This window comes from Lissotriton helveticus, chromosome 1_1, assembly GCF_964261635.1.
Source record: "Lissotriton helveticus chromosome 1_1, aLisHel1.1, whole genome shotgun sequence".
Taxonomy (NCBI): Eukaryota; Metazoa; Chordata; class Amphibia; order Caudata; family Salamandridae; genus Lissotriton; species Lissotriton helveticus.
Genome location: NC_136057.1, coordinates 831,419,912 through 831,446,980, shown reverse-complemented (window position 1 = coordinate 831,446,980; position 27,069 = coordinate 831,419,912). Strand labels below are relative to the sequence as shown.

At 47.8% G+C, this 27,069-nt stretch overlaps 1 protein-coding gene across 2 annotated transcripts in view; it reads left to right on the top strand.

The window, feature by feature from the left end:
* The window catches only part of WASHC4 (WASH complex subunit 4), a 1,268,393-nt gene that overhangs the window by 244,914 nt on the left and 996,410 nt on the right, over nt 1-27,069 (top strand). For both annotated transcript variants that reach the window (XM_078674607.1, XM_078674599.1), the window contains exon 10: nt 9,377-9,497. In XM_078674607.1, the coding sequence (XP_078530733.1) occupies nt 9,377-9,497 (121 nt within the window). The remainder of the gene's footprint in view (nt 1-9,376; nt 9,498-27,069) is intronic.

The window sequence follows — 27,069 nt, the reverse complement described above, 5'->3', positions numbered from 1 at the left end:
GAAAAATGTCAAACTGAAATGGGAGATAAAACCAGTAGTGTATATACTTAAGCCACATGATACGTGAGGAGTGGTCCAACCTGAGACAGTCAAGGATTATCTCCTGGGTAAATTGGGTTTCAGTCTTGGCCCAGATTGAGCGCCAAAGCAGCAGGGGGCGTAGTGCTGCTAGATCCGAGATAAATTCAATTCCTACTTCTTCGTGGATCAGTTCTACTGATGCTGAGGGTGGTACACATAGCAACTTTCTGAGGAACTTGTTTTCGTCTCTCTGCACATTTGGGCCAACACAATGTCCCCACACCCCCGCACCATACAGCGCTGAGGAAACACATCTTACATTATAAATGTTCATCATGTCTTTGATACTCCTCACCCCAAGTTTAGATGAAAATTTGAAAATACTGTTGGTGGTCCTCTTCATTTTTAAACTAATGTTGTCAAACTCGGGTTGCCATGTCCCATTGTTTGCATAGGTGATTCATAAGTAGCAAAAGGTTTTAACTTGTGACATCCTGATCTTTTCAATAAAAAAGCTGGAATAAGTTTTCTTAGCTTTCATCCCACAAGACATTACAAAGGTTTTAGATTTGTTTACTAATAGTTTCCTACTTTCAATGAACAACATGAAACTGTCGATAAGGCGCTGTAGACCAATCTGTGTGCGGGACAATAGCACAGCGTCGTCCGCATACAATAAAATTGGGACCGGTTTCCCACCTATCAAAGGTGCATCTGCGGGAATCTGGCACAGGATAGAATCAATTTGGTTGATAAAAAGGGAGACTAAAAGGGGGGCCAATACGCAGCCCTGGTGGATGCCTCTTGAGACTTTAAAGAAAGAGGTACATTCGCCTAGGGACCCATAGCGCACCTTACATGACAATCTCTCATAGAGCCTAGCCAAAAAATGTACAATCTCCTTAGGTGCTCCCGACTCTATCAGGACCTGCCATAATATAGAGTGGTTAACCAAGTCAAATGCGCTGCTCAGGTCCGCAAAACAGAGAAACAGACTCCCTTTTTTGACTTCCGTACATTTGTTGATTAAAACATCTAAATTAACGCACTGTTCTAGTGTCCCCATGCCTTTCCTGAAGCCATATTGAACCTTGGTTAAAATGTCCTTTTCATTTGCCCAGGTTTCCAGCCTCTTCAGCATGATTCGACTCATTACCTTAACTGAAGCATCCAGCAAGGAGATGGGGCGATAATTACCCGCCTCAGATTTACTGCCTTTCTTGAATATTGGTATAATGACCGACTGGCCCCAAGATGGTGGAGTGCATCCCTCTGCTGCTGCATTAAAGACCCTCACTAGAATGGGCGCCCACAGATTAATTTCGGTTTTGAGTAGGTCTATAGGTACTCCGTCAGGGCCCGGAGCCTTTCCTCCTTTACTGTTGGACAGGCCTTCAAAGACCTCATCCAAATTTATTCCCAGTGGTAAAGGCGACCAGACTGAAACCTCGTGGGCCGGAGTTTCTAGGGACTTCCCTTCCGGATTAAAAATATTTGTAAAGTGCTCTACCCATGCGTTGCATGCTACATAAGATGTAAGTTCCGGAATACCCTCTGTGTTTAAAAAGGGGCTGTTAATAGTCTCCCAATAAAGTTTACTGTTTTGTGTTTCCGCTGCTAGATTTAGATTATCCCAAGCTTCTTCTTACAGGACCTTTTTCCTATTGGAGAGGGCCACCTTATAGTTGACACGCAGGATTTTGATGTTATTGTTATTGCGTGGTTTATGACTTTGTGCCTTTTTAAGTTCGCGTAGGGACAAGGTGCAGTGTTTATCAAACCATCCCAACCTGGCCACTCTAATTTTAGATTGCTTCTTTGTAAATATATCTTCAATAGTTGTGTTTATCCTGATAAAGCTTGACAGCAGGGTTTCAGAATTGGTGACATCTCCAAGACAGTAGGAAATCTCATTTCTACATTTTTCCACTATCTCCTTATGTTTTTTCGCTGGATCGATTCCGGCCCATTTAATCCTTGGACCGTTCGGTCTCGTGGGGGCTATATCCGTAGAGCAAAATTCCTTATTGGATTACTTTATTCCCCAGCCCAATAGTGTCAGAGAGATGCTGTTATGGTCACTAAGGATTTCTTCCCTGACCCACAGGTTGGTATATTCGCTAGTATTAGACATCAAAATATGATCTATATAGGTGTTGGCATTCCTACCTGTGAATGTGGGGCAAGTAAGATTGGACTTATTTCTATTACAACTAAGCAAATCTAGATCAAATTTAACTAACAGGTTGTTTAATAACGTGCCATAGTTGCAGTGTGGAAAGTGTAGGCAATCCGCACTATCTGCCACGCCACTATTGCCCAACTCTTTTCTGAAGCCGCATGGGTTACCCATTGCTAAAGGGCATGGCTGGATGTTAAAATCGCCAGCCCACAGGATGGTTGCCATTCTGCGGGAAGATGCCAATACACTTTTGATTTCGGTTTCCAGGGGAGATAAGATATTTCCCCTAGAAGCATCAAAAATGTTGTTGTAAAAGTTTACAAGAATTAGGTCTTTACATGTATTGGTTTCCATCCGTAACACCTGGCTATGAGTTCCAACAATAGAGTATGTTTTGGTTTTAAAGTTAGTCAATTTGTTGGAGATTAGTAGCAATAAGCCTCCCTTGGCTCTACCTGAGGTGGAGTTAGAGGCGTTTAGGCAATGGGATGAGTAACCTTCTACATAAATAGGTTCTTGGCACCATGTTTCCTGAAGACAAATGATGTCATGGCCAGCCCCAATAAACTCCTTCCAAAACGGGGTGTTCAGTTTACCTGAGATACCAGCTATATTCCAGGTAATAATTGTGAGCCCCGCCATTGCGGCTGTAGTTAAAATAACACAGTCTCGTTGGGGGGCAGTTGTTATATCAGGGGCAACCTGCTTGACATCTGTAGACACTCCAAATGACTCCTGTTGAACCACTGAAATATCTACTTCACTATCAGAAATCCTACATGGGGTGGGAATACCTACTATCTGTATGGTAAGGTTTGAGTCATTAAATAGATCTGAAACTATAGGGGTTTCAGAGTGAGTAACTAAGGCGAGAGTGAGTAACTAAGTCGCAAGAGTCAACAGCATGCAGGTGCTCATTCAAAAATTCAAGCCCCAACACTTACTCCCAGCGCAAGTGTTCATGCAACTAATAGGCATGATGGCCTCCTGTAGCTTTATAGTCCCACACGCGAGGCTGCACATGCGTCCGCTTCAGGAGTGCTTGGCGCAACAGTGGAACCAGGCTCATGGACAGTTGAAAGACCTAGTGTTGGTGACCGGTCGTGCATACAACTCTCTGCATTGGTGGAACACACAAAACCTTTGCAGGGGACGACCGTTCCAGGAGCCTGTACCACAGATAGTGCTGACTGCGGACGCATCTCTCCAGGGCTGGGGAGCGCATGTCCTCACGTACACTGTGCAGGGCCTATGGACAACACAGCAGCGAAAGATGCACATCAACCTACTAGAACTGATGGCAATTTTCATGGCAATGAAGGCATTCAAGTTGCATTTGTGCAACAAAGTCGTGCTGATCCGGACGGACAACATGACTGCAATGTATTACATCCAGAAACAGGGAGGGACACACTCTCCACAATTGTCACACCTAGCACAGTGCATGTGGAAGTGGGCCATTCAAAGGAACATGTTCCTCATGGCGGAACACCTCCCGGGCAAGGACAACCAGATGGCGGACCTGCTCAGCAGACACAGCCATCAAATGCACGAGTGGGAGAATCATCCCTCAGTGCTACAACCGTATTTCCAGCAGTGGGGTCATCCAGAAATAGACCTATTCGCCACACAAGAAAACGCAAAATGCCACACCTTCCCGCCAGGTTCCCACACCCGCAGTCTCAGGGAAATGCGATATGGATGAAGTGGTCGAACAGATTTGCGTACGCTTTTCCTCCAGCACCGCTCATACCGCTGGTAGCGCGCAAACTGAGGCAGCACTCCATGACCCTCATCCTGGTTGCTCCAACGTGGGCAAGGCAAGCATGGTACACCACGTTCCTAGAACTTTCAGTGGTGCCCCACCAGCGACTACGGCTCACACCCAGTCTCCTCACTCAGAACCATGGAGACATTCAGCACCCAGATCCGCAACAGTTGAGCCTTGCAATATGGCTCCTGAGGTCATAGTTTGGCTACCTGGACCTGCCCCCTTACTGTATGGCCATCATCAAGGAGGCTAGGCGGCCTACAACCAGGGCGTGCTATGCGGCAAAATGGAAGCGTTTTGTCATCTATTGTTCCAATAATAACATAAATCCGCTAGATGCATCAACGCAAAACATCATATGTTACTTATTGCACCTATACAGATGCAATCTGGCATATAGTTCCATCAGGGTACATTTAGCAGCGATGGCAGCTTATCTTCAAAACAGACAGCACCTTTCCCTTTTCAAAGTGCCTACCATTAAAGCTTTTATGGAGGGACTCAAAAGGGTAATTCCTCCAAGACACCCGCCTTCGCCTGTCTGGAATCTAAACATAGTTCTCACCAGACTCATGGGTCCACCATTTGAACCTCTTCACTCTTGTGAGATACAATTTCTGACATGGAAAGTGGCTTTTCTGGTAGCGATCACATCGCTAAGACGGGTTAGTGAGCTGCAAGCCCTCACTATTCAGGAGCCTTTCATTCAGATTCATGCTAATAGGGTGGTGCTGCGTACCAACCCTAAATTTATGCCTAAGGTAGTGTCACAGTTCCACATTAACCAAACTATTGAGCTACCAGTATTCTTCCCAAATCCGTATTCATTGGCAGACAGAGCACTACACACACTAGATGTTAAGAGGGCTCTCCTGTATTACATAGACAGAACTAAAGATTTCAGGAAAACTAAGCAACTGTTTGTTGCCTTCTATCCACAACACAAAGGCAACCCAATTTCAAAATCAGGTATTGCCCGATGGATTGTTAAGTGCATCCAAATCTGTTATCAAAAGGCTAAACGCACATTAACAGTTCCCCCACGAGCGCATTCCACACGCAAGTTAGGGGCATCCATGGCTTTCCTAGGTAACATTACTCTAGAGGATATAGGCAGAGCAGCCACATGGACCACCATACACACATTCACTAAACACTACTGCGTGGATGTACACTCCAAACAGCAAGCTGCTGTAGGTCAGGCTATTCTCAGAACTCTTTTTCAGACTGCTGCAGCTGGCACGGGCAACCGCCGCTAAGGAGGGTACTACTATTTATTCTATGCATAGATATAAATTCAGCATCCCACATGCCTCGAACGGAATATGCTACTTACCAGTATGCATCTGTTCTTGGCATGTAGGGCTGCTGACATTTATACACAATGATGAAAAATATTGCTCTGTAGAGAGGGTGAATTCAGACCTGATCTGACGTCTGAACAACAGATAGAATATACAGAAATATTGGTGCTTTTCTTTTGTATTTTCACTCGCCCCAAGGTTTATTTTGCTGTGTTGCCTGATTTTGATATGAAGACACCTTGCTAGTGAAAATCAGTGCCTACCTTTTTAGGTCGAGCTGATGTTGCATTCATGCGAAGCATGAATGCATCAGCTCGACAACTTATGCTGCCCGTATTTAGGAGAGTGGACAGCTACCAGACGCGCGCTTTGACGAGGTCGGATTTCACCTCGGGAGCGAGCGTCTGATAGCTGCGCATGCGTGGTGCAAGCCCTGGCTCTCACACAGACACAGACAGCCCCCACCCCTCTGCATGCACGCACGCACACACACACACACACACAGGCGCGCGCATGCACACGCAGGCATACGGCACACATACAGGCACACATACAGGCACACTATCCCCTACCTCGCATTCTCTCTCAATCACACACAGTCACGCATGCGCACACACTTTCCTTCGCGCACACACGCACACACGCGCGCACACACTCCCACCTCCCCACCCCCCCAGGCATACACACAGGATAGCAGAGCTACGGGCAAGTCTTTGGGCCTTTCCGTGGCTCCATGCCAACCCCAGTCCGTCTTCTGCCCCTTTCGTGGCCACAAGAGTGGCTTCCACCCACCCGTTTACATTCCCAGCCACCCTGGCGATAAATCCTTACAATCTTTTCGTGACCGCAGACGCAGTTCTCACAGACCAAGTGGGACAGGCCACGTGGGACAGGCAGTATGAGGTCGAGCCAGTTCACCCCCCTAGCAGCCTCCGAACCCCTTTAGTGTGCTTTCCGACCATCATTGGCATCCAGTAGGGGACAGGATATGCCATCGCCTGCACCAATAAAGGTCGATAACATTGAGCCGTTGGGTTTTGCTACTCGTCCAAAAGGTCTACTCCCTCCCTTTTGTGACCATCCCCGCCCACATGGTCCAGATCTCGGAGGGAACCGTAAAAGACTACTGTGGTGGCTAATGAACCGCAATTGGGTCACTGGTAGAATGCTCTCCTTCCCCCACCTAGAGCAGACTGTGGTGACAGATGCATTACTTCTGGGCTGGGGCGGCCATCTGGGAGAGGTGGAGATCAGAGCACTCTGGTCTCCAGAGGATGCCGGGCTCCAGATCAGCCTGTTGGCGCGCCAGGTGATCCGACTGGCATTGTAGGCCTTCATTCCTTCAATCAGGAGGAGGCTGGATCAGATCTTCACAGACAACACTGCCATGTGATATTGCAACAAACAGGGCAGGGGTGGTGTTGGGGACCCTTTGTCAAGAGGCTCTATGCCTTTGCACCTGGCTGGAACACCAAGGCATATCCCTCGTGGTTCAGCACCTGGCGGGCTCCCTGAACAACAGGGCAGATGAACTCAGACGTCAATGCCTAAGGGTGCACAAATGACATCTTCATCCAGGAGCGGTGTATAAGGACTCTTCCAAGAATGGGGAGAGCCTTGAAGGGATCTGTTCGCCTCAGTCAGGAACGTGCAATGTCAGCAGTTTTGCACTGTAATTTCCAAAGTAGCTCTTGCTTAGACGCTTATCGTCTCTAGTGTAGCTCAAGCCTCCTATGCGCCTTTCCTCCAATACCGCTCCGGACCAGAGTTCTCAAGAAGATCAGGAACAAATGGACACAAATAATTTTTGTGGCTCCAGATTTGGCACAGAGAGTCTGGTATTACGAGCTGTTAAGCATGAGCATGGGTCCTCCGATCAGGCTGCCTATATGGGAGGATCTTCTGTCGTAGCAGCAGGGCAGGGTTCTGCGCTCTAACCTGAGAATGCTTTGCCTTTATGCGTGGAGATTGAGCGGTGACAGTTGATAGCTTTCAACCTTCCACCCGAAGTCTGCAATGACATTTTGCCACTCACGTGTCCCTCCACCAAGACCGTAAACGCCTGCCCTTGGAACAAATGTGTGGTGTGATGTACCGATAAACAAGTTGCCCCCTATCTGCTCTCTTTCACATGTTCTTTTGTTTATTCTTATTCTAGCTCAGTGGGGCTTTGCTTTGGGCACCTTAAAAAAGTATCTTTCTGCCATTGCCAGATTAGCCATTCCTGTTCAAGTCCCCTATTGGACATAGGATTTTGAAAAGTCTCCAACACATGTTCCCACCTTCTCCGTTCATCATGCTCCAGTAGGAACTCAATTTAGTGCTTATATTTCTGATGTGCCCTCCTTTCGAGCCTTTACACAACTGCCCTATCAGGCTTCTTACTATAAAAACAACCTTTGTAGTGACAATGCCATCTGACCCTAGGGTCAGTGAGTGGCAGGATTTATCATCTCAGCGCCTTACCATCTACCCAGACAAGCTGGTTCTTTGGACGAGAGCCTCCTTCTTACCGAAGATGATCACTCCCTTTCATGTAGACCAGCCCATCACTTTGCCTACCTATTAAGCTTTGTCTTACCCCTCTAAAGAGGAGGAGAGACTCCATAGCCTGGACCCAAAAAGAGCATTGTCGTTGTACCGTTGACCGCACAGAAGAGTTCCAGATGGGCGATAAGCTCTTTGTGGGGTATGTTGGAGTCAAAAAAAGAAAGGTGGTCCAGAAATGGACCATCTCATGATGGATATTGCTCTGCATCAAAATCTGCTACGCATTGGCCAAAAAGCAACCTCCTTAATGTTTCCAAGCTCATTCTTGCATAGCCAAGGCTGCGACCACTGTGGTAGCTTGCTGAGTACCCGCCCAGGATACCCGTCAGACAGCAACGTGGGCTTCTCTGCACACGTTTATGAAGCACTACTTCCTTGTCAGTCCAGTCCATTGAAACAGGCATTTTGCCTGTTTGGTCCTACAGTACTTTCTAGTGTAATCTGTCTCTTTGCCCTACCTCCGGGGAGGTATTGCTTGGGTATCTATTGTAAGGTAAGGAAACTGTGGGTAGACGTCTCTATCAGATTAACAAGTAACTTACCTTCAGTAACTCCTTATCTGGTACAGAATCTAGGTAGGTGCAGATTCCTTACCGACCCACCTATCTTTCCCACTCTGCGGTAGTGCCTCTATAAGTACCACACACATCACTCCCGGCGTAAACAACGCCACACAGTGCTGAATGATACCACCTACATGCGCACAGGAGTACTGCTCATGAAACATTTCCGGTTCCTGTCTGATGCCTGGGAATATTCAAAGGTAAGAAATCTGCCGCCAGATAGTCTCTACCAGATAAAGCGTTACCAAAGGTACGTAACTTGTTCTATATGTAACACCTAGATCACATTCCGCTTATTAGATGGCAGCTACTACGACCTTCCGAGTAAACATACCACTAGCCGATATTTATATTTATGTTCAGCCCCTTACACATTAGTCTAACACTACTGTATGGATATTGAAGCATATCAGGAGGCCTTGTTAGCCAAACTATTTTTAGAACTTTGTTCCAGACATCAGTATCGTCTGCTCGCTAAGGGGCTGAAACTACCTTAGTCCATGCCGAACATTTTTCCATGCCGCGCATTTGTATCCATGGGAACACATGTTACCAGCAGAAAATGTTACCTATCCAGTAACCATCTGTTGGTAGCTTGTAGTGTAGTAGATTTACAAGCACCTTTCCACCTCCCTGCATTTTGAGGTTTCTCTCACCTCTTACATGCTCTGTCTTTCACCAATACACTCCACTAACAAAACTCACCTGCTTGGGGTGAGGAATATTCTGAATTTGATTCTTGGTGCATTGTGGGCTGAAAACAATCTGCAAATGTTTGTGTTAACACTAGATGGCAGGAATATGCAGAGCATATGAATCTACAGTACTGCAGGCTAGGAACAGATGGTTACAAGGAAAGTAACATTTTCCTTGCCCGCGATAGCTAAAATAATTTGAGAATTAGCTACCATTAACCTCTAGACGGTGGATAGGATTAATGTTTTGTCAATATGGCTAATGTTTTGTCAATTACTTTTATTTGCAGGTTGCTTAAATCTGTTCATCACAACCCTGTGAAGTTCGGAGTTCAGGAGGATAAATTGAAACCATTTGAGAAGCTTCTTTTAAAATTAGAAGGAAAGTTACTTGATGGGATGATATTCCAGGTACAAAATGCTAGCATATAGCATATAACATATTGTGTAAGATAATACTGTGACCTCTGGAACAAATTTCTCCGGTATATGAGTTTTTGTGAAGCATCCGGGGGAGTCTTAGTGCTATGATTGTGTATTTGCATTTATCAGCATACTGTGTACAAGGTATGTAGCAACAACATGTTGCTACACCCTGCTCTGTTTTCGGTGTGTTTTAGAACCATCATCTTAAATAGCAAAATATAATTGATTTTTAAATCTTAATGCTTTCTCCGTCCAAAATGGTTCCTAAGGTGATACTTTTGCTTTTGATGCCATTTTGTCCATGACTGCCATATCCTGTGATGAGGTGCAAGATTGTATTTGGTGTCAAGTAATCCAAAGTATCAGACTGAAGGCTCAGCCGTATGCATGACCGTGACTCCTTTGTATAGGAATAATTATTTAGAATCATTAGCTTGCTACCATTGAGAGCTGAGCAATACTAATGCTAGGATATAAATACAAATTGTTGGTGTCTTACTCTTTTTTGTAAGAGATATGGTGGGCATCCCTTCTAAACAGGTCCTCAGCAGGTTTATGCAACACTAGAGGTAGCAATCCTAATGGGTTTGCTGCGAAAATGTTTGGTTTGACTTTTTTGGTCTGAAACTGGACATTCAGCAGATGATCACTGGTGTGCTTTGGTCAGGATTTTGGGACTAATGATAACGTGGTGATGCAGCACACAGATGATAGTTTGTTGTGTTGGACTAGATTAGAGGAAGTCCCTGCATTTTCTAGGAGAACTTTTGGTTAGAAACTAAACGAGTGAGTTCAAGCCCGAGTCTGACTCTAGCAGCTTTACTGTGCTTGGTAAATTTAGTGTGTGACCAACCCTTTTTCTCTCTGTCAGTGAGAGCATGGTTGATTAATCCCTCTTATGTAAAGTTTTGGTGTTCAGTAAAACCCGAAGCCTTGCACTGACATAACATGTTTATGTCAATGGTGTGTGTATGTACAGTTTGTTCCAGTTCCTTCATGAACAAGGAAGTGGGTTCTGCACACAGTCCTTGGAGGACTGCTGTATGACCAGGGCTGTTGTCTACCAGAGGTGTGCGGACATCACCAGATGTCTGCCACTTGGTGGAGAAGCAAAAGGCCTGCCTTCGCACCTGGAAGCCTGTCGGCCTGCTGAGAGAAGGAAGAGTGTGCCTGACCCTGCAGGTGGAGAGACTGTCCAGTAGGAGAAGCCCAGAGTGTTTCAAGGGTGTGAGGCACCCAGATGTAGCTGACTGCTAAGAGGAAGAGAGGCCAGTCCTAACCCTAAGTTTTCAAGGTTCCCCTGTCCCGTGTTGTAGCTCGCAGAGAGCTGTCTAAAGAACTATTCACCAGTTTGTCATTTTGCAGCCCAGTTTTCCAGCAATCAACTCTGAGGACCTTCTGCTTCCTCTGCCGCCAAAGATGCTTACTTGTGAGGGGCCATTTCATCAGCTTCCAGAGGTGCAACTCCTGATGCTGAGCACCTAGCAGCACCTCCCTTCCGGGCTGTAACTGACAGACTAACACTTGCTTGTGTTAGATTGAAGGCCCTTGACCCTTCTAGGTAGGTCGCTCCCCCTCTGCACAGGTCTGCCTGTGTGTCCCTGCCCCATCTGCCGCTGCTGAGAGGTTTGAGGCCCTAGGCCGTAGGTTAGTATCATTGTAGTGCCATATTGTTATTCAGTGTGTGTGACTGTAGTTTCGGTCTTCCCCCGACGCCTTACTTGGTCTGTGCCCGTTTTTTTCCCTCTGTTCCCCTCGCTGTCCCGTGTCTCTCTGCCCGTTTTGCCTTCTGTTCCTTTCACTGCCCCTGTAACCTTGTGCCCGTTTTGCTTTCTGTCCATTTCACTGCCCCTGTAACCTGGTGCCCGTTTTGCTTTCTGTCCCTTTCACTGCCCCTGTTACCTGGTGCCTGTTTTGCTTCTACTCCTTTCACTGCCCCTGTAACTTTGGGCCCATTTTACCATCTGTTCCTTCGTAGCCCCTCTAACTCTGTGCCCTTTTGCCTTCTGTTCCTTTCGTCGTCCCTCACCGCTCCTGCCGCTGCGTCCCCTGCAGCCCTGTCCCCCTGACTGTCCATTCGCTGTCCCTGCCTCCCGCCGCCCAGCTGCTACTCCCTCCTTCCCATATATGACGGCCAATGTGCGCGCGCACCGCTGGCGCGTCGCTGGCGCGCCTAAGGCAAGCTCATCTGCGCCCGTCCGTGCCTGGACCCCAGGTCCTTGCACCCGCCACGACGACTGCCGCCGCTACGATGCCAGCACACTTCATGCTCTCAACTCCGGACGGACCCTCACCTGCTTCAAGGCCACCCGAAACGCGCACACGGCCCCTTCACCTGTTGGAACTGCAGCTACACCAGTCTCAGAGCCGACGAACCACCCGCCAAGAAAGACCTCAACCACCTCTGATGCATCCTACTGAACACCCGCTCCGCATGCAAACACGCCGTTGAGCTCTGGGACCTGCTCGACACATCATCCCTTCCTGACAGAGATGAACGACTCCTCCGCACCTGACATCGCCATAGCCATCCCAGACGGCTACAAGATCACCCACAGAGACCGCACCAATGGAGTCGGAGGAGGAATCGCCATAAGAACGGCATCAGGGTCTTTACCAACAACGACGACATTCTCATCACCACCGAACACATGCATTTCCAGATCCACACAGACCCCAACTCCACCCTCAGAGGCACCTTCGTCTACAGACCCCCACGGACCTCGCCCCCAGTTTAGCCACTCCATCGCCGACTTCATCAGCACGCACGCCCTGACCTCCACCGACTACATCCTCCTCGGAGACCTGAACTTTCACCTTGAGGACAACAACGACATCAACTCCACAACTCTAATCGATAACCTCGCCAACCTCGGACTAAGGCAACTCGTCACAACGCCTACCCACTCCACCGGCCACACGCTTGAAGCCGTTGTCTCCTCAAGCCCCCATGTCTCCTTCAACCGCACCACCAAACTCCCCTGGACCGACCACCACTGCATCCACTTCACCTTCCAGAAACCCACCACACACCACCGCACCCAACAGATCCCCCGCCGCTGCTGGAGCTAAATCACCGAAGACCAACTACATGCAAACATTGCTCTCAGCCCTCCCACCGAATCCACCGACGACGCTGCCCACAGCCTCAGACGCTGGATCAACGACTGCGCTAACACCCTCGCCCCACTGAAGAAACCCCCCCACAGAGACACCAGCAAGAGGGCCAGCTGGTTCACCCCAGAACTCCTAGCCTCCAAGCAAGCCTGCCGGAAACTAGAGAAGAAATGGCACAGCAAACAGACTCCGGACAGCCACGCAGCCCACAAGGGCGCCATCCGCAACCACCATCACCTCATCAGGACTGCCAAGAAGACCTCCTTCAAACACCGCCTCGACAACAACACACGCAATAGCAAGGAGCTCTTCAACATCGTGAAGGAACTCTCCAACACCGACGACATCCCGCCATCGCAAGCCCTTTGCGACTCCCTCGCCACTTTCTTCCACCGCAAGATAGCAGACATCCACCACAGCTTCAACACCCAGACAGCCCCAACAGACAGCAACACGACAGATCCTCCGCACACCATCAACCACGACCCCCTGCTAGACTGGGCCAGCGTGAGCACCGATGACACCATCAAGACCATGAGCACAATCCACTCCGGCTCCCCGTCAGACCCATTCCCGCACCACATCTTCAACAAAGCTAGCAGCTCCATCGCATCCCACCTGGGCAACATCATCAATCTCTCCCTCGAGACCGCAGCCTTTTCAGAGAGCTGGAAATACACCGAGATCAACGCCCTACTCAAAAAACCCAAGGCAGACGCAAGAGACCTCAAGAACCTCCGGCCCATCTCTCTGCTCCCGTTCCCGTCCAAGGTCATCTAGAAGATTGTCAACAGACAGCTAACCCGATACCTCGAAGAAAACAGAATCCTGGACCCTTCCCAGTCAGTGTTCCGCAGCAACCACAGCACCGAGACCGCCCTCATCACTGCCACCGACGACATCAGGACCCTGCTGGACAACTGTGAGACCACAGTCCTCATCCTCCTGGACCTCTCCGTCACCTTCGACACCATCTGCCACCGCACATTACGCGCACGCCTCCATGCAGCAGGGATCCGAGACAAGGCTCTGGAATGGACCACCTCCTTCCTCTCCGGCAGAACCCAGAGCGTCCGCCTCCCCCCATTCCGATCCGAAGCTTCCAAGATCATCTGCGGCATACCCAGGGATCCTCCCTCAGCCCAACACTGTTCAATATTTACATGGCCCCGCTCGCACACGTCGCCCAACAGCACGAGCTCAACATAATCGCCTACGCCGACGACACTCAACTGATCCTCTCCCTCACCAAGGACCCCATCACCGCCAAAGCCAACCTTCACGAAGGTATGAAGGCCGCCGCCGACGGGATGAAGATCAGCTGGCTGAAGCTGAACTCGGACAAGACAGAGGTCCTCCTCCTTGGCTCCAACCCTTCAGCCTGGGACGACTCCTGGTGGCCGACGGCACTGGGGGCAGCCCTGACACCCACCGACCATGCATGCAACCTGGGAATCATCCTCGACTCAATGCTCTAAATGACCAGGCAAGTCAACGCCGTCTCCTCCTCCTGCTTCAACACCCTCTGCATGCTCTGCAAGATCTACAGGTGGATCCCAACTGATACAAGAAGGACAGTCACCCAGGCCCTCGTCAGCAGCAGACTCGACTACAGAAATGCCCTCTACGCGGGAGCTCAACGCATCCAAAACGCCTCGGCATGACTGATCCTTGACGTACCACGCCAAAGCCACATCACCCCCCACCTGAGAAACCTGCACTGGCTCACCGTCAACAAGAGGATATCCTTCAAACTCCTCATCCACACACACAAGGCTCTCCACAAGACCGCCCCAGCCTACCTCAACAGACGACTCTCCTTCTACATCCCCAACCGCCAGCTCCACTCCGCAGACCTCGCACTCGCCGCCGTCCTGCGCTGTAGAAGAACAACCACCGGTGGGAGATTCTTCTCACACCTCGCTGCCAAGACATGGAATGCCCTCCCATTGAGCCTACGACAGACCCAAGACCTGCAGACCTTCAGGAGGCTAATCAAGACCTGGCCGTTCGATCAGTAGCGACCCCCCCTCCCCCCCTTACCAGCGCCTTGAGACCCTCGCGGGTATGTAGTGCGCTTTACAAGTGACTGATTGAAGACCTTGACTACCGACAAGTCTACCAAGCACGTTGCTTAGCTCGCATGATCCTGAAGGAGGCTAGACAGCCGTCTATGTTCTCCTGCTCCCGCCCAAGGATCAAAAGTATGAAGACACTGATTGCATTGTCCCACTCTGTGACTGACCATGTTACTCAGCAGGTAACAAGTAGTACTGTGTCTGCACGTACTGACAGACTGTATGAACGCCTGCAGAAGGAAGCTGTTGCTGCTAACGATAACTGTCACCAGCATGGACTTATTTGGCAAAAAGAAAATTGAACTGACTTACGGGCCCGTCTTTGCGGTAATTGCAAGTGTTCTGCTCCTTTGTCTAGCCTATGCCGGTACTCATGTCTTTGCTTGAATCACATGAGAGTGAGACAGAGGAAGGAAGTGGGCACCATATCTTATTTGGCACAATTTGCAGAGCCATAGTAGGATGGACCTAGGACACCAGTGGCAAATGGCCACCACCACCATGGTTGTGGCCCAGTGGTACCTGCCTACTCCCTTAACCCTTTCCTCCCACCCATCCCCCCACCCCCAAATGGGGTCTGAGAGCCCTCAATTCATATAGTCTTCTGTGGATATTTCTCCAGTGTGACATAGGCTTTCAAGAGCTCATCCTCTTCCTTAAGTACAAAATCTTCTGCATAAGAGGGCACTAGAATCACGCTTGAGAACTATGGAATGGAATGCACTGTACATATTTTCTGCTGTGCAAAGAAAAGACGATACATTCCTTTTTCAGACAAAAGAAAGAAAAAACACCTTATAGTAGAAAAATATTTTAAAGAATATCTTAACGAACCATAGCTCTCACTTAGTGCATTGACAGTCACTGTTATATCATGGTAATGGAAACAAATATATATATTTTTTAATCCACTGAAAAAACACTGAATAAGAGACATCGCGAGGAAGCAGTGATAAGTCTATTTATACCCAGGGGACCATTAGCACTTGTACAGACAACGCAGAGAGTTGAGGCAGTGAGTGGAAATGCAGAACGTCCCCTTTAAATTCTGCGCAAAGTGCTGTGCAAAAGCCCTCACAAAATGTACAGCTTTTGTCTTTGAAAAGAACATAGCTCTGAGGGGGCGAGGCCTGTGCAGAATTTCAGCCAAAGACACTGAAGGTGAGAGAGGCAATATTAGGCGCATTTTGCCATGGTTAATACATAGAAGAAGCACCTCTCCCTAAAGGAGCTACACCTGTCCAGTGACGACGAAGACTATGGGGCAGAGGCCAGGGTGTTTCAGGGTGGAGGTCCTGCCATAGCTAATGTTAGGTAAACTACCATTGCATAAAGCTTACCTCCTCCCATGCTGCCTGGAAAAAAACAGATAAATTACTTAAGCTATTTTGTGTGTGTGTGTGTATGTGTATATGTGTGTGCACATGCCATACATAGAAGTAAGATTGAAGGCTGTAGTACTACTTTTATGTCTGGCCTGTCCCTGTTTTTGCTTCTTAAAATCTGGTCACTCTAGCGACCATGCACCGGAACTTCCGGGATGCACTCTGACGACACTGAGGGATGGAAATTCCGCTAAATGGAGGTCGATGATACAGCCAACAACAAAAAATAAATAAAGAAGACACAAACATTAAATGGCGGAACACTGCTTAGCATATGAATCTAGAAAACTCTTCAAGCAACAAAACTACTCCTATAGGTAAATAACCATTTCATTACTGTCTTATGGCCGATAGGGACATTGTCGACATCGCTACGTTAGCATGAGCTCCGCTGCCATGATACTGCTTTTGCGCACGTTACTAAATGACTTTAATTTTCCAAGACACTGTTTATCCATTTCACTTGAGAACTGTCTGCTTTGTGCGTTCTTTGTCTGTTCTTGGAGTTTAGTCTGAACACTGTGAGCAAGGTCGATAAACAATGCCCCTTGCTATTCTGTTCTGGTCAGTCCCTTGCACCTAGACAAAACATGCTAACACAGCTGTTGCTGCTGGAAACTTGTGGTTTGATATTAAGGGAATGTATGTTTGGTTAACACACACTCATAGATGGATCTTTCCAGGGAGAATAGCCATGCAGTTCCTATGATGTAGATATACCATCTAGGCACTAAGGAATGGGGTCTGCTGACAAAGCTCAGAGATCTTCTATTATATAATAATACTGCTTCTTACCAAGGGGAGGGTGGTTAGGCCTTCTAGTCCGTTATCCACTGTCTTTGTAAAATGAAATCTCCCTTTATGATATATGGCCATGCTGCAATGCTAACTGTGTTAGGTTTGTGCATTTTGCTGTTAGTTGTGGCTCACATACTGTGTTATAGAGCACGATAGTTGAAATAACATTTTAAACTATATTTGTTGTCTCTGTCAATTCTTATTGTGGACAGGTACGAGTGAGCGAGCGAGCGAAAGGGTGCGTCTTGTTACCGTGACTCCTGAGAGATCTGTGAGTGTTGTGTTCTGTGGGTGTCTAATCATTTGCATCTTCGTGATTGTGAAGGAGAGCGAGTGAGACACTATAGCTGGTCGGTCCTGGGAAAGTGGGTGCTGAGGTGGTAGGAAGGCATAGCCCTTATGCACTGAGGTCCCGTATTCCTACGCATAGTTCTGTGTATGTGCAGAATCCCTGCAACATGGCGCCACCAACGTTTGGTCTGGTACTTATTCGCATGACCCTGAGTAATGCATGTGCTTGTCCACAATATCTTCTTGCCTGTTTCCGGAGACATCTGTGGTGTGAGGGCATACCCTCCTATATTTGAAATATTATAGGTTTATCAAGATTGAATTTTAAAAGGTCTTTCTTTCTGTTTAGCCAACGCTTGTGCTATTCTTTTTACGTTAGTATTCGTATTAATTATGGCGGTTGCCATACCGGCTCAAACCGCACTCCGGTCACTGCTTATTTGACTCGATATGGAGTTCCTAATGCTGGTGCTGATCTTATGTTTGTTGTTGAGGTGGATGCTGACAACCGCTTCAAGGTTTTCTATTCTTGTGCTACCTTTCTGGCGGTGGATGGAAACGATAAATTGTTTCACAAATAGACTGCTTCCTCGATTCTGTGGGAATACCGACCTTATTGATTACTTGAAGTTCCGTTGACAGTTAACACTAAATAGTGTTTAATGGCGCCCTTCCTCACCCTGTTTCTAGGGTCTGTTTAGGCCCCTTATCAGTTGATGGGGCCCGTAGCCTGTTTTGGCTTGGTATACACCATATCCACATTACCTTAATGTTCCTATAACGGAAGTTCGTCAATTACATGCGTCCTTGATACATATACATAGGGCTGTAATACAGTTTATGTCACGCAACATTCAGGTGGCTCAGCCTGGAGTTGCTGCGCCGCCACGGGGCATGGTAGTCTGGTCATAAGTCCCATCATGATTAATTCAATGATGGGTAAACGTCCTCAGAATAAAGATGATCTCCAGTATTGGCGAGCAGAGAAATTTGATCAACTCAAAGCTGTCTCTCCGCATACCAATCCTGTGGAGAAACACAGGATCCTGACCATGAGTCTACCAAAAAGTTTTGTACCAGAGTTGGCTGATTGTGCCACTTGGGGTAAAGTGTTTGCAGCGGTTTATTCACTGTGGTTTTTTTTAACAATATATTTTATTATTACTTTTGCATCATATGTACTGGGCCATGCCAAAAGGATACAGTTTGAAGACATCGTATGACTGCATAAACATACAATTGAAAAATATTTAACTCCTGCAAAACCTGCAGGTACAGTAACAAAAACATTGAGCAGTAAGTCCCAAATCCCACAAATCTATATTTGTCCAATTGGATTAACATTCAAAAAGTTACTATTGATAATCTGGATTGCTCAATGATCAGTAACATTAGAGGAGCGTGTCGTGTCAGTAATCCAAAGGTGGAAGGGGAGGTAACTCTATGCCCCGATATTCCGCCCATCTCAACCATATTTTCTTATGCTTTTGGGGGCAGCCGGAGTTTGAAACACTGCAGTCTCAGCACTCGTGCAGTTGTCCATGGCCTTTTTCCACCTACCAATTGTCGGGGGACGTACCCTTCCATGCTTGTGCAATATCCCGTTTAGCAATAGTCACAGCTAAAAATAACAAGTGTTGCTTATACCTGTTCCCACCAATCCCGTCAGTACTATACAGCAGGAACAATCTCGGATCTAGGGAATGATCCCATGACAGCACCTCCCCCAGACATGCCACGATCCTCTGCCAGAGGACCATGGCTGCAGTGCTGAGCAGGCCCAGACAGTATGGAAAAAAGTCCCTTCCTTTGTCCCGCATCTCAAACATGAGGGGGACTGAATGACGCCCATCTTCCAGAGACTGGACCGTGTACAGTAGATACGGTGTATATATTTAAATTGCGTGAGACGATAGCGTGATGACACAGCCGCACCGCGAGGGCTAGCCAAGGCCTTTGTCCAGTCATCATCGGTAATATCTGGTATGTCTGATAACCAAGCATGTCTAGTCTTGTGTAGGGTTGTGCAAGTGTGCGTCGTTAGCGTTTGATAAATCTTACGGATCTTCTGGCCGCCTGAACCACCCATTAATAAACGTCCCTCCAAAGGGTGAAATTCTGGCAAATTCTCGATCATCTGAAGGAGGAGGGTCAGTGGATGTGGCAGCTGGAGATACTTATAAAATTGAGATTTGTGCAGCTGAAACTCTCTGTAGCTGTTGGAATGACTTTAAGGTGGTGTCTCGCATTACGTCACCTAATATGGATATTGCCACTAAGCCCCACCCTCGAAATCACGCTAATGCCAACACCGGATGGAGATGCGCACCAATGCCCAACGGGGTTGCCTGAGTCAGGCAACCATGCCAACCCATCTGTTTAACCGCAGATCTCCAAAGCCGGATCACTGTGCCGCTGGCAGGGGGTAGAAAGTCCAGGTTCTGTGTGCTGTACCGGAGTTGAAGGAGAGGGGTGCCCTCCATTGCCATATGTTCTAGTACATACGCTGGATTCCTATGCGAACTATACCACCACTCCTTTACAAGTAATAAGTGGGAGGCTGCATAATAAGCATACACATCAGCAGCTGCTATGCCGCCGTAGTATGTTGACTGCGTTCACGTACTCAAAGCTACATGTACAACGCTGCCATTCCAGAGAAATTTATTATGGATGGCGTTGATTTTACGAACAAAGTTTGCGGCATAGCATATGGGAAATGTTGTAGTCTATAAAGTATTCTGTGCAGTGAGACCATTTTAAAAATCGCCGAGCGCCCATACAATGAGAGCGGGAGGGGAGACCATATTGCAGTTTCCTCGTAATAAGTAGGTTAATATTGTGTACCCAGGAAATCTTTGGGCAGGGTGGCATAAAAATACCAAGATACGTAAATCTCGTAGTAGCGTGTGATAGCTGCTCCGCCCATTTTTCATGACCCCCCGATTCCCGCACACCAGAAACCATATGGATTAAGCCCAGCGGTCTGGCCAAACACTTGAAGGATCTGTAGGATGCGGGTCCCCGAGAACCAAGGGTCAGTCAAGAAAAAGAGGATATCTTCCGCGTATAGCGCGATGCGATCGGATTGGGATGGGGCTCACTGAAAGCCCCTGAGCACCGGGTCACCCCGCACCCATACGGCCAAGGGTTCCACAGCGAGGGCAAATAGTAATGGTCACAGGGGGCAACCCTGCCTCGTGCCTCGACAGATGGGGAACGGGGCTGAGCGATGCCCTGTAATCCTGACCGACTCAGTCAACCCTGTATAGAGCAATTTTACGTAGGCCAAGAAGCGTGGGCCAAAATTAAGAACTTCAAGAATTTGGAGGAGATACGACCAGCTGTGGGAGTCGAACGCCTTGTCAATATCCTCCAGGAGAATTGCTGCGGGCGTCCAAGTTCTGGGGCTCTTGCCATGGCATTATGCCCCCGTCTGGTGTTATGGCGCGTAGAGCGGTGTGGCATAAATCTGGTCTGATTCGGGTGAATCATATCCGGCACACAGGTCCAAAGACGGTTTGCAAGGACTTTGAGAGTTGGGCCGGTACGATGAGGGATCTTCCGGTAGGCCACCTGGTTTCAAGAAGAGGACAATCTCTGCATGTCCCCAGTCTTGGGGAAACTGGTGTTGGTCAATAGCTTCATGTAATACCTCCAATAGGTGTGGACCCAATGTATTGAAATGCGGTCCAAGGAATTCCATAGGGAACCCCGTTAGGACCAGGGGCTTGACCCGGGCGCATGACTATCAATGCTGCTCTAAGTTCGTCTGTAGTTATGGGAGCGTCTAGTTGCTCCCGTGCATCATCTGTGAGCTTGCGCACCTAAAGGAGTGAGAAATCGCTCACAAACTCCTCACCTACCACTGTTGGGGATGAGCACAAGACACAATCCTCATTCCGGAGCACCGTAACATTTGCTGGGGACATCTCTACTTGGCATAGTCTAGGAAGGATTTTACTTGATTTGTCCCTTCATTGGTAGATGCGATGCTAACCAGATTTCCTTTGCCTCTCCCATAAGATGTTGCTGAATGTGTTGCTGTGTCTGAAGTAGGTTATGCTGGAGACGTGGGGTTGGGTCAGCGATGCATTGCGCCTCTAGAGGTCTCTGACGGTTCTCTAATTCCGACAATTGTGCCGATTGCTGACATTTAGCATTAGCACGAAAACTAATATCAGCCCTGCGAACTGTAGGTTTCAAAGCTTCCCATAAGATGTACTTGGAAGGGGCAGAGGCCATATTACATTCAAAATAATCTGAGAGTACTGTTGACAGCGTCTCCAGATATTCCAGGTCCCGCAGATGCCATGGGGACATCCTCCACCTAAATGGAGGTTTGTGGCAATGGATGCTGATCCTACACAAGAAAGGCGAATGATCAAACAAACCTCTGGAAAGGTGAGATATATGGGAGATCCGGTGTCTATAATTATGCGGAATGAATATATAGTGTAACCGGGACAGAGGTCCATGGACAGCGGACTGGTAGGTGTAGCCTAGTTCGGAGGGATGGAACTCACGCCATATATCTGACCAACCCAACGTAGTAGCTAGAAGATGAAGTTTGGATCTATCTATTGGAGGTTATCGCCCTGACGCGCACCTTCTATCCATCAATGTCATAGCGTAATTCCAGTCCCCGCCTAGGAGGGTCAAGCCCTCTGGGTGTCCCCCCCCCCCCCCCCCATCCCCCCATAATCGAGATATATTTTTTTACAAAGGTATTACCCAGTGGGGGAGGGGCATAGATGCTGCCAAGATTGATACGTTCCCCATATAGTGTGCCCAATAAAAGCATGTAACGTCCTCCAGGGTCTAACCAATGGTTAGTGTGTATAAAGGGAATGCGGTGGTTTATGAGGATGGCAGTCCATTGTGATCCCCTGGTAAACCCAGCATGATGTAATGTGTGGATCCCAAACCTGGCAAGACAGGGAGCCTTGGCACGCAGGAGATGTCTCTTGAAGAAAGAGAATGTTGGCCCCATATCGCTTTGTTTGAGGGAGAATAGCGCCCCTCTTAGCCTTATTAAGTAGGCCCCTAATGTTCCATGACACTATGGTCAAATCCCCGAGTGGGGATGCGCAAGACTGTGTGGTCATCTAATCTCTGTAGGTGTGTGTGTTAAGACTGATAGTGTGGAATCAAGACTAAACCCCTGTGCACATGTGAAAACTGAAATAATACTAACAGAACATCTTAAGAAACCCCCAACCCCCCACCCGATCCTGCCTTGAATATGGAGATTCTGTTGCAGTGTTCACTGTGTTTTGGCACCCCCTCCATGACCGTTCTACCATCTGTCCTTAAAAAAGTTCAGGAGGAACATGGGGCAGAAGCTGCCCTTGAGTTGGGGATGAGATTGGTGGAGGTGTTTGATATTGTTTGCAATATGATCCTGGCTAACGTAAAATGGGAGGCAGTTAGCTTACAGGTGAGTCAATGCTTAGAGGCTATTGCTGACATTGATAAACAATATGAATTGCCGAAGATTATTGCTAAAGCATATAAGACCTTAGGCCGCAATAATCTGGGTGTTAAGGCTTTCACACAAACTCAACAAAAGACCCAACCTGAAAAAGATGGGCGTCCAGTTTTTCCTAAAAATAACTGTAATAAGAATCCACGGCAGCATCAACAGAAGCAAGGTTCGCGTGCTGGTTCACCGACACCTGAAGCTTCTGAGCGTAGATATGATTTGCGTGACCGCAGTAAAATTAAGACATCTGAGAGGTTTCAAGTTCCTTGATCAGCGCTCTCCTCGTTCTTTACAGGACACATCGGATTCTCAAATCTGTGGTGGCGAGCACCAGGATCATAGACAATGCGAGACCGCTCAGCAGAGACGAGATCAGCCACTCCAGAGGGACTACCTCTTTTCAGGCCCCAATATCAAAAGAAGAAAGTTGCTGCTTTAACTGCAAAGTATGCCTCAGACGGTGAGAAACCTTCTCCTCGATTGGACAAGGGCAGTGACACTCCTTGACAGCGCAGTGGAAGTTACAATAGTGCGGGAGCCACTCCGTCACTGTCTGGAGGCGAGAGCAACTGACACTTTCATTACAGTGGAAACAGCGGAGACACTAGTTGCACCCCCGAAAGGCTTTATTAAATAGTCCTTCAAATTGAAGGTGTTATACAGTGTACAATTCATGCCTTTTTTTTGGAAAACCTTACTTCTTTGTATGACATTTAGTGGCAGAGGTGGATTGGCCTCCACAATTTGTTCTGGCTTCTTCCTGAGGGGAGGACGTGATACTTCCGAGTTTTTCCAGTTACTTCTCTGAAGAAGCTAAACAGGCTTAGGCATCGGAGTGGGCATTAGCCCTGGCTCCGGCGGTGTATCGTAATCAGGTGGGCTGGGATAGAGATTCGCCGACACATGAGCTTCCTTTACGATCTATGCCCCAACCTCAACCCCAATATCCAATCAGACTTGAGGCTAAAGCTTCTGTTTGTGACCTTTTGTCTCAATTGGAACATCAGGGTGTGATTGAACCCTGTATATCACCTATGGATAATCCTCTTTTTCCGGTATCGAAACCGAACGGTTCGTATTGTATTGAATTGGATTATTGCAATTTGAATAGTCATGTTCGTACATTTACTGTACAGAACACGCACTGCTTTGTGTTAGTGAATGACATAGTTTGTAAAAAATATAAAACAACACTGGACATATCCAATTGATTTTATAGTAACAATCTGGACCCTGAGAGCTGTGACTTGACCACATTTACTGGGGCAATCAGAAAAGACTGGCACGTCTGCCTATGGGCTATAAGAACAGTCCTGGTGCTTTTGCGGCACGTGTTGTCTCTTTTACACAACATTGACCCTGATGCGTTCTCATTCTTACCTACTAACTGGCAAAATCGGTTCTCACAGGTTGGCCTCTGCCTACTTGGGACATGGCTTGCGGGATGCATTAGGGGATTATGTTAAATCTCTTCCAAATGTATTCAGGTGTACTTTCATTTCTAAAATATAAACTTCAATTAATATAGATGTAAAACTTGCGTCACACCAATGTCATCTGTAGGACTCATGAAAGTAAACAATATCTCAACTGGTGTTATTTAAAAGGCAATTTGAAAAGGTATACTAAAAGAATTAAGCACTCGGAGACCAGGAGACTCAATTGTTTTGAAACGTGCTCATGGCATCGTGTAATTAAAGGAAAGAGAAAACATGAATTGAATTTGAATTTAAAAAGCTTATATAGCGCATCGTACACCATTACGGTTTCTTGGCGCTTTTACGGCTTGCAATAACACAAAAATGGGCCATTTAAAGTGGAAAGGCCTGAGCAAACAAAAAGGTTTTCAGGCCTTTACGAAAAACAGAATATTGTTTAGAACTTCGGAGGTGGTCTGGCAGGGAGTTCCAGAATACCGGAGCTAGGAAGGAGAAATTGGAACCTCCCCATTTTTTTCTGGTGAAACGAGGGACTTGTAGTAAGGACCGATCAGACGAACGAAGTTGTCTGACGGGAACGTAGTTGGTTAGAAGGGAGGAAATGAAGGCCGGGGCCGTTCCCTGTCGTGCCTGAAAGACCATGCACCCCATCTTAAAAAGTGAGCGTTGCCGGACAGGCAGCCAGTGTAGTTCCTTCAAAAGAGGTGTAGAATGATGGAACCGGGGAAGGCCATACACCAGCCGGGCTGCTTGGTTCTGTACAAGCTGGAGTTTGCGAAGGCTGTATGCCGGAATGCCGTTGTAAAGGGCATTGGCATAGTCTAGCCGGGAGATGACCAGGGCAGACATAATGAGTTTGCGTGCCAAAGGGGAAAAGAAACGGGAGACAGTACGAATAGTTCGAAGCATAAGAAAACAAGAAGAAACATCAGCAGCAACCTGTGAGTGAAGGGTGAGCTGGTGATTAATTTTTATACCCAATGTTTTTACCGTGGAAGAAGGAAGGGGGGGGGGGTACCAAGAGTGAGGGGCCAAAAGGAAGAGTTCCAGGGACTGGAGGAGCCACCAGTAAGCACCAACTCGGTTTTATCCGGATTGAGCTTCAGATGATTGTGGCTCATCCAGTCCCTGATAAAAATCATAATAGACTGAAAATTGGAAATAGCGTGAGGGGAAGAGGAGAGGTCGAAGACCAGCTGGAGGTCATCCGCATAGTTGTACACAGCGACCTCCAGCTGCTGAAGTGCAAAGATCAGAGGATAGATGTAAATATTGAACAATAGAGGAGAAAGAGAGGAACCTTGGGGAACACCACAAGTGATCTTCAGAGGGTCTGCCATGAACTCTCCCAGCCGGACCGCCTGTGTGCGATCCCGCAGGAAGGACGAGAGCCACACTAGTGCTGACCCCCCGATTCCCGCCGCTCCGATACGTGAAAGCAGGATGGAATGATCCACCGTATCGAAAGCGGCGGAAAGGTCGAGGAGCACCAGGGCTTGATGTTTATTTTGGTCCCGACCCGCCCTGAGGGTGTTTAGGACCGACACCACCACAGACTCAGTCGAGTGTTTGGGGCGGAAGCCAGCCTGGCAGGATGCCAAGCCTCCCGTGGCCTCCACATGGGTGCTAAGCACCGAGGCAACATGCCGCTCAAGCACCTTGCCCAAGTATGGCAGCAAAGAGATGGGCCGGTAGTTAGAAGAAATAGCTGGGTCGGCCCCTGTTTTTTTCAGAATGGGCACAATAGTAGCTACTTTAAGGGCCGGGGTCACAATTCCCTGTGAGAGGGAACTATTTAGGAAGATAATCGGGGGCTGTGTGCAGACCGAGAAGATTTGCTGCAAAATACGAGCCGGGCAGGTGTCAGCTGGTGAGCCCGACTTAACTTTTAGCAAAGTTTCCCGGAACCCGGTTTCCGTGATAGGAGGAATTGATGTTAGGCTAAGCGGCAGGGCTGGTGTACAGGGGTCAACATAAGAAGCAGATGGAGGGGGAATGTTATTTTTAATGTTAAGCACTTTATCAATAAAGTAAGAATTTAATGAGTCACAGAGGGTCTGAGTAGGGAGGGGTTTAGATGTACTCCTATCTGAGAAGGCTAACTCCTTAACTATCGAGAAGATTTCTCGTGGTTGGTTCTCAGCTGCTAAAATTTTAGATGAAAAGTAAGTGGTTTTGGTTTCAACAATCAGTTTCTTATAGTCCTGCCGCAGTGTTAAGTAACGACTTTTCAGAAGGGGGCAGTATTCCCTTCTCCAGAGTCTTTCCGCGCGCCGAAGGGACGATTTCTTATCTTTGAGGTTGGTGTCAAACCATCTATTCGCCTCCTTAGGTCTTTTAATTGAGATCCGGCGTAGGGGCGCCGCAGGGTCGCAGCCTTCCGTAAGCCAGATATCAATCCCAGTGGCTTGTGCTGACGAAGGTAAACCATCTAGGTCTGGCACAGTGGCTAGGAGGGAAGATGATAACGAGGTCAAATCGACCCGGTTCCAATTCCTGGCCCAGAAGTTCTTTTCCCGCGGAATCCTGGCTGGTAAGCTAAGATGGAGGGTAAAGAAAATGAAGGCGTGATCGGACCAAGGGCAGGGAGACACTGCTACAGAGGAGATAGAATAGTTAAGGGACCAAACTTGGTCGAGCACGTGTCCACCAATATGTGTGGGAACCTGAACACGGGAGATAAAATTTAGAGACTGAAGGAGGTCAGAAAACTGTTTCGAAGCCTGACATTCAGACGGATCATTGGGCCAGTAGTTGAAGTCCCCCAATATAAGGAGGGAGGCATGATTAACCGTCAGCGTGGCTACTAGGTCCTGGAAGGCTGTAGTGAAGTGAGGGGTATTCTGAGGCGGGCGATAGGTAAGTAAACAAATCAGAGGAGGGGAAAAAGTATTAGAGCGAGCTACCAGATACTCAACAGAGTCAATAAAGGCAGATGGAAGTAACTGAAAGTTGTACTCAGTT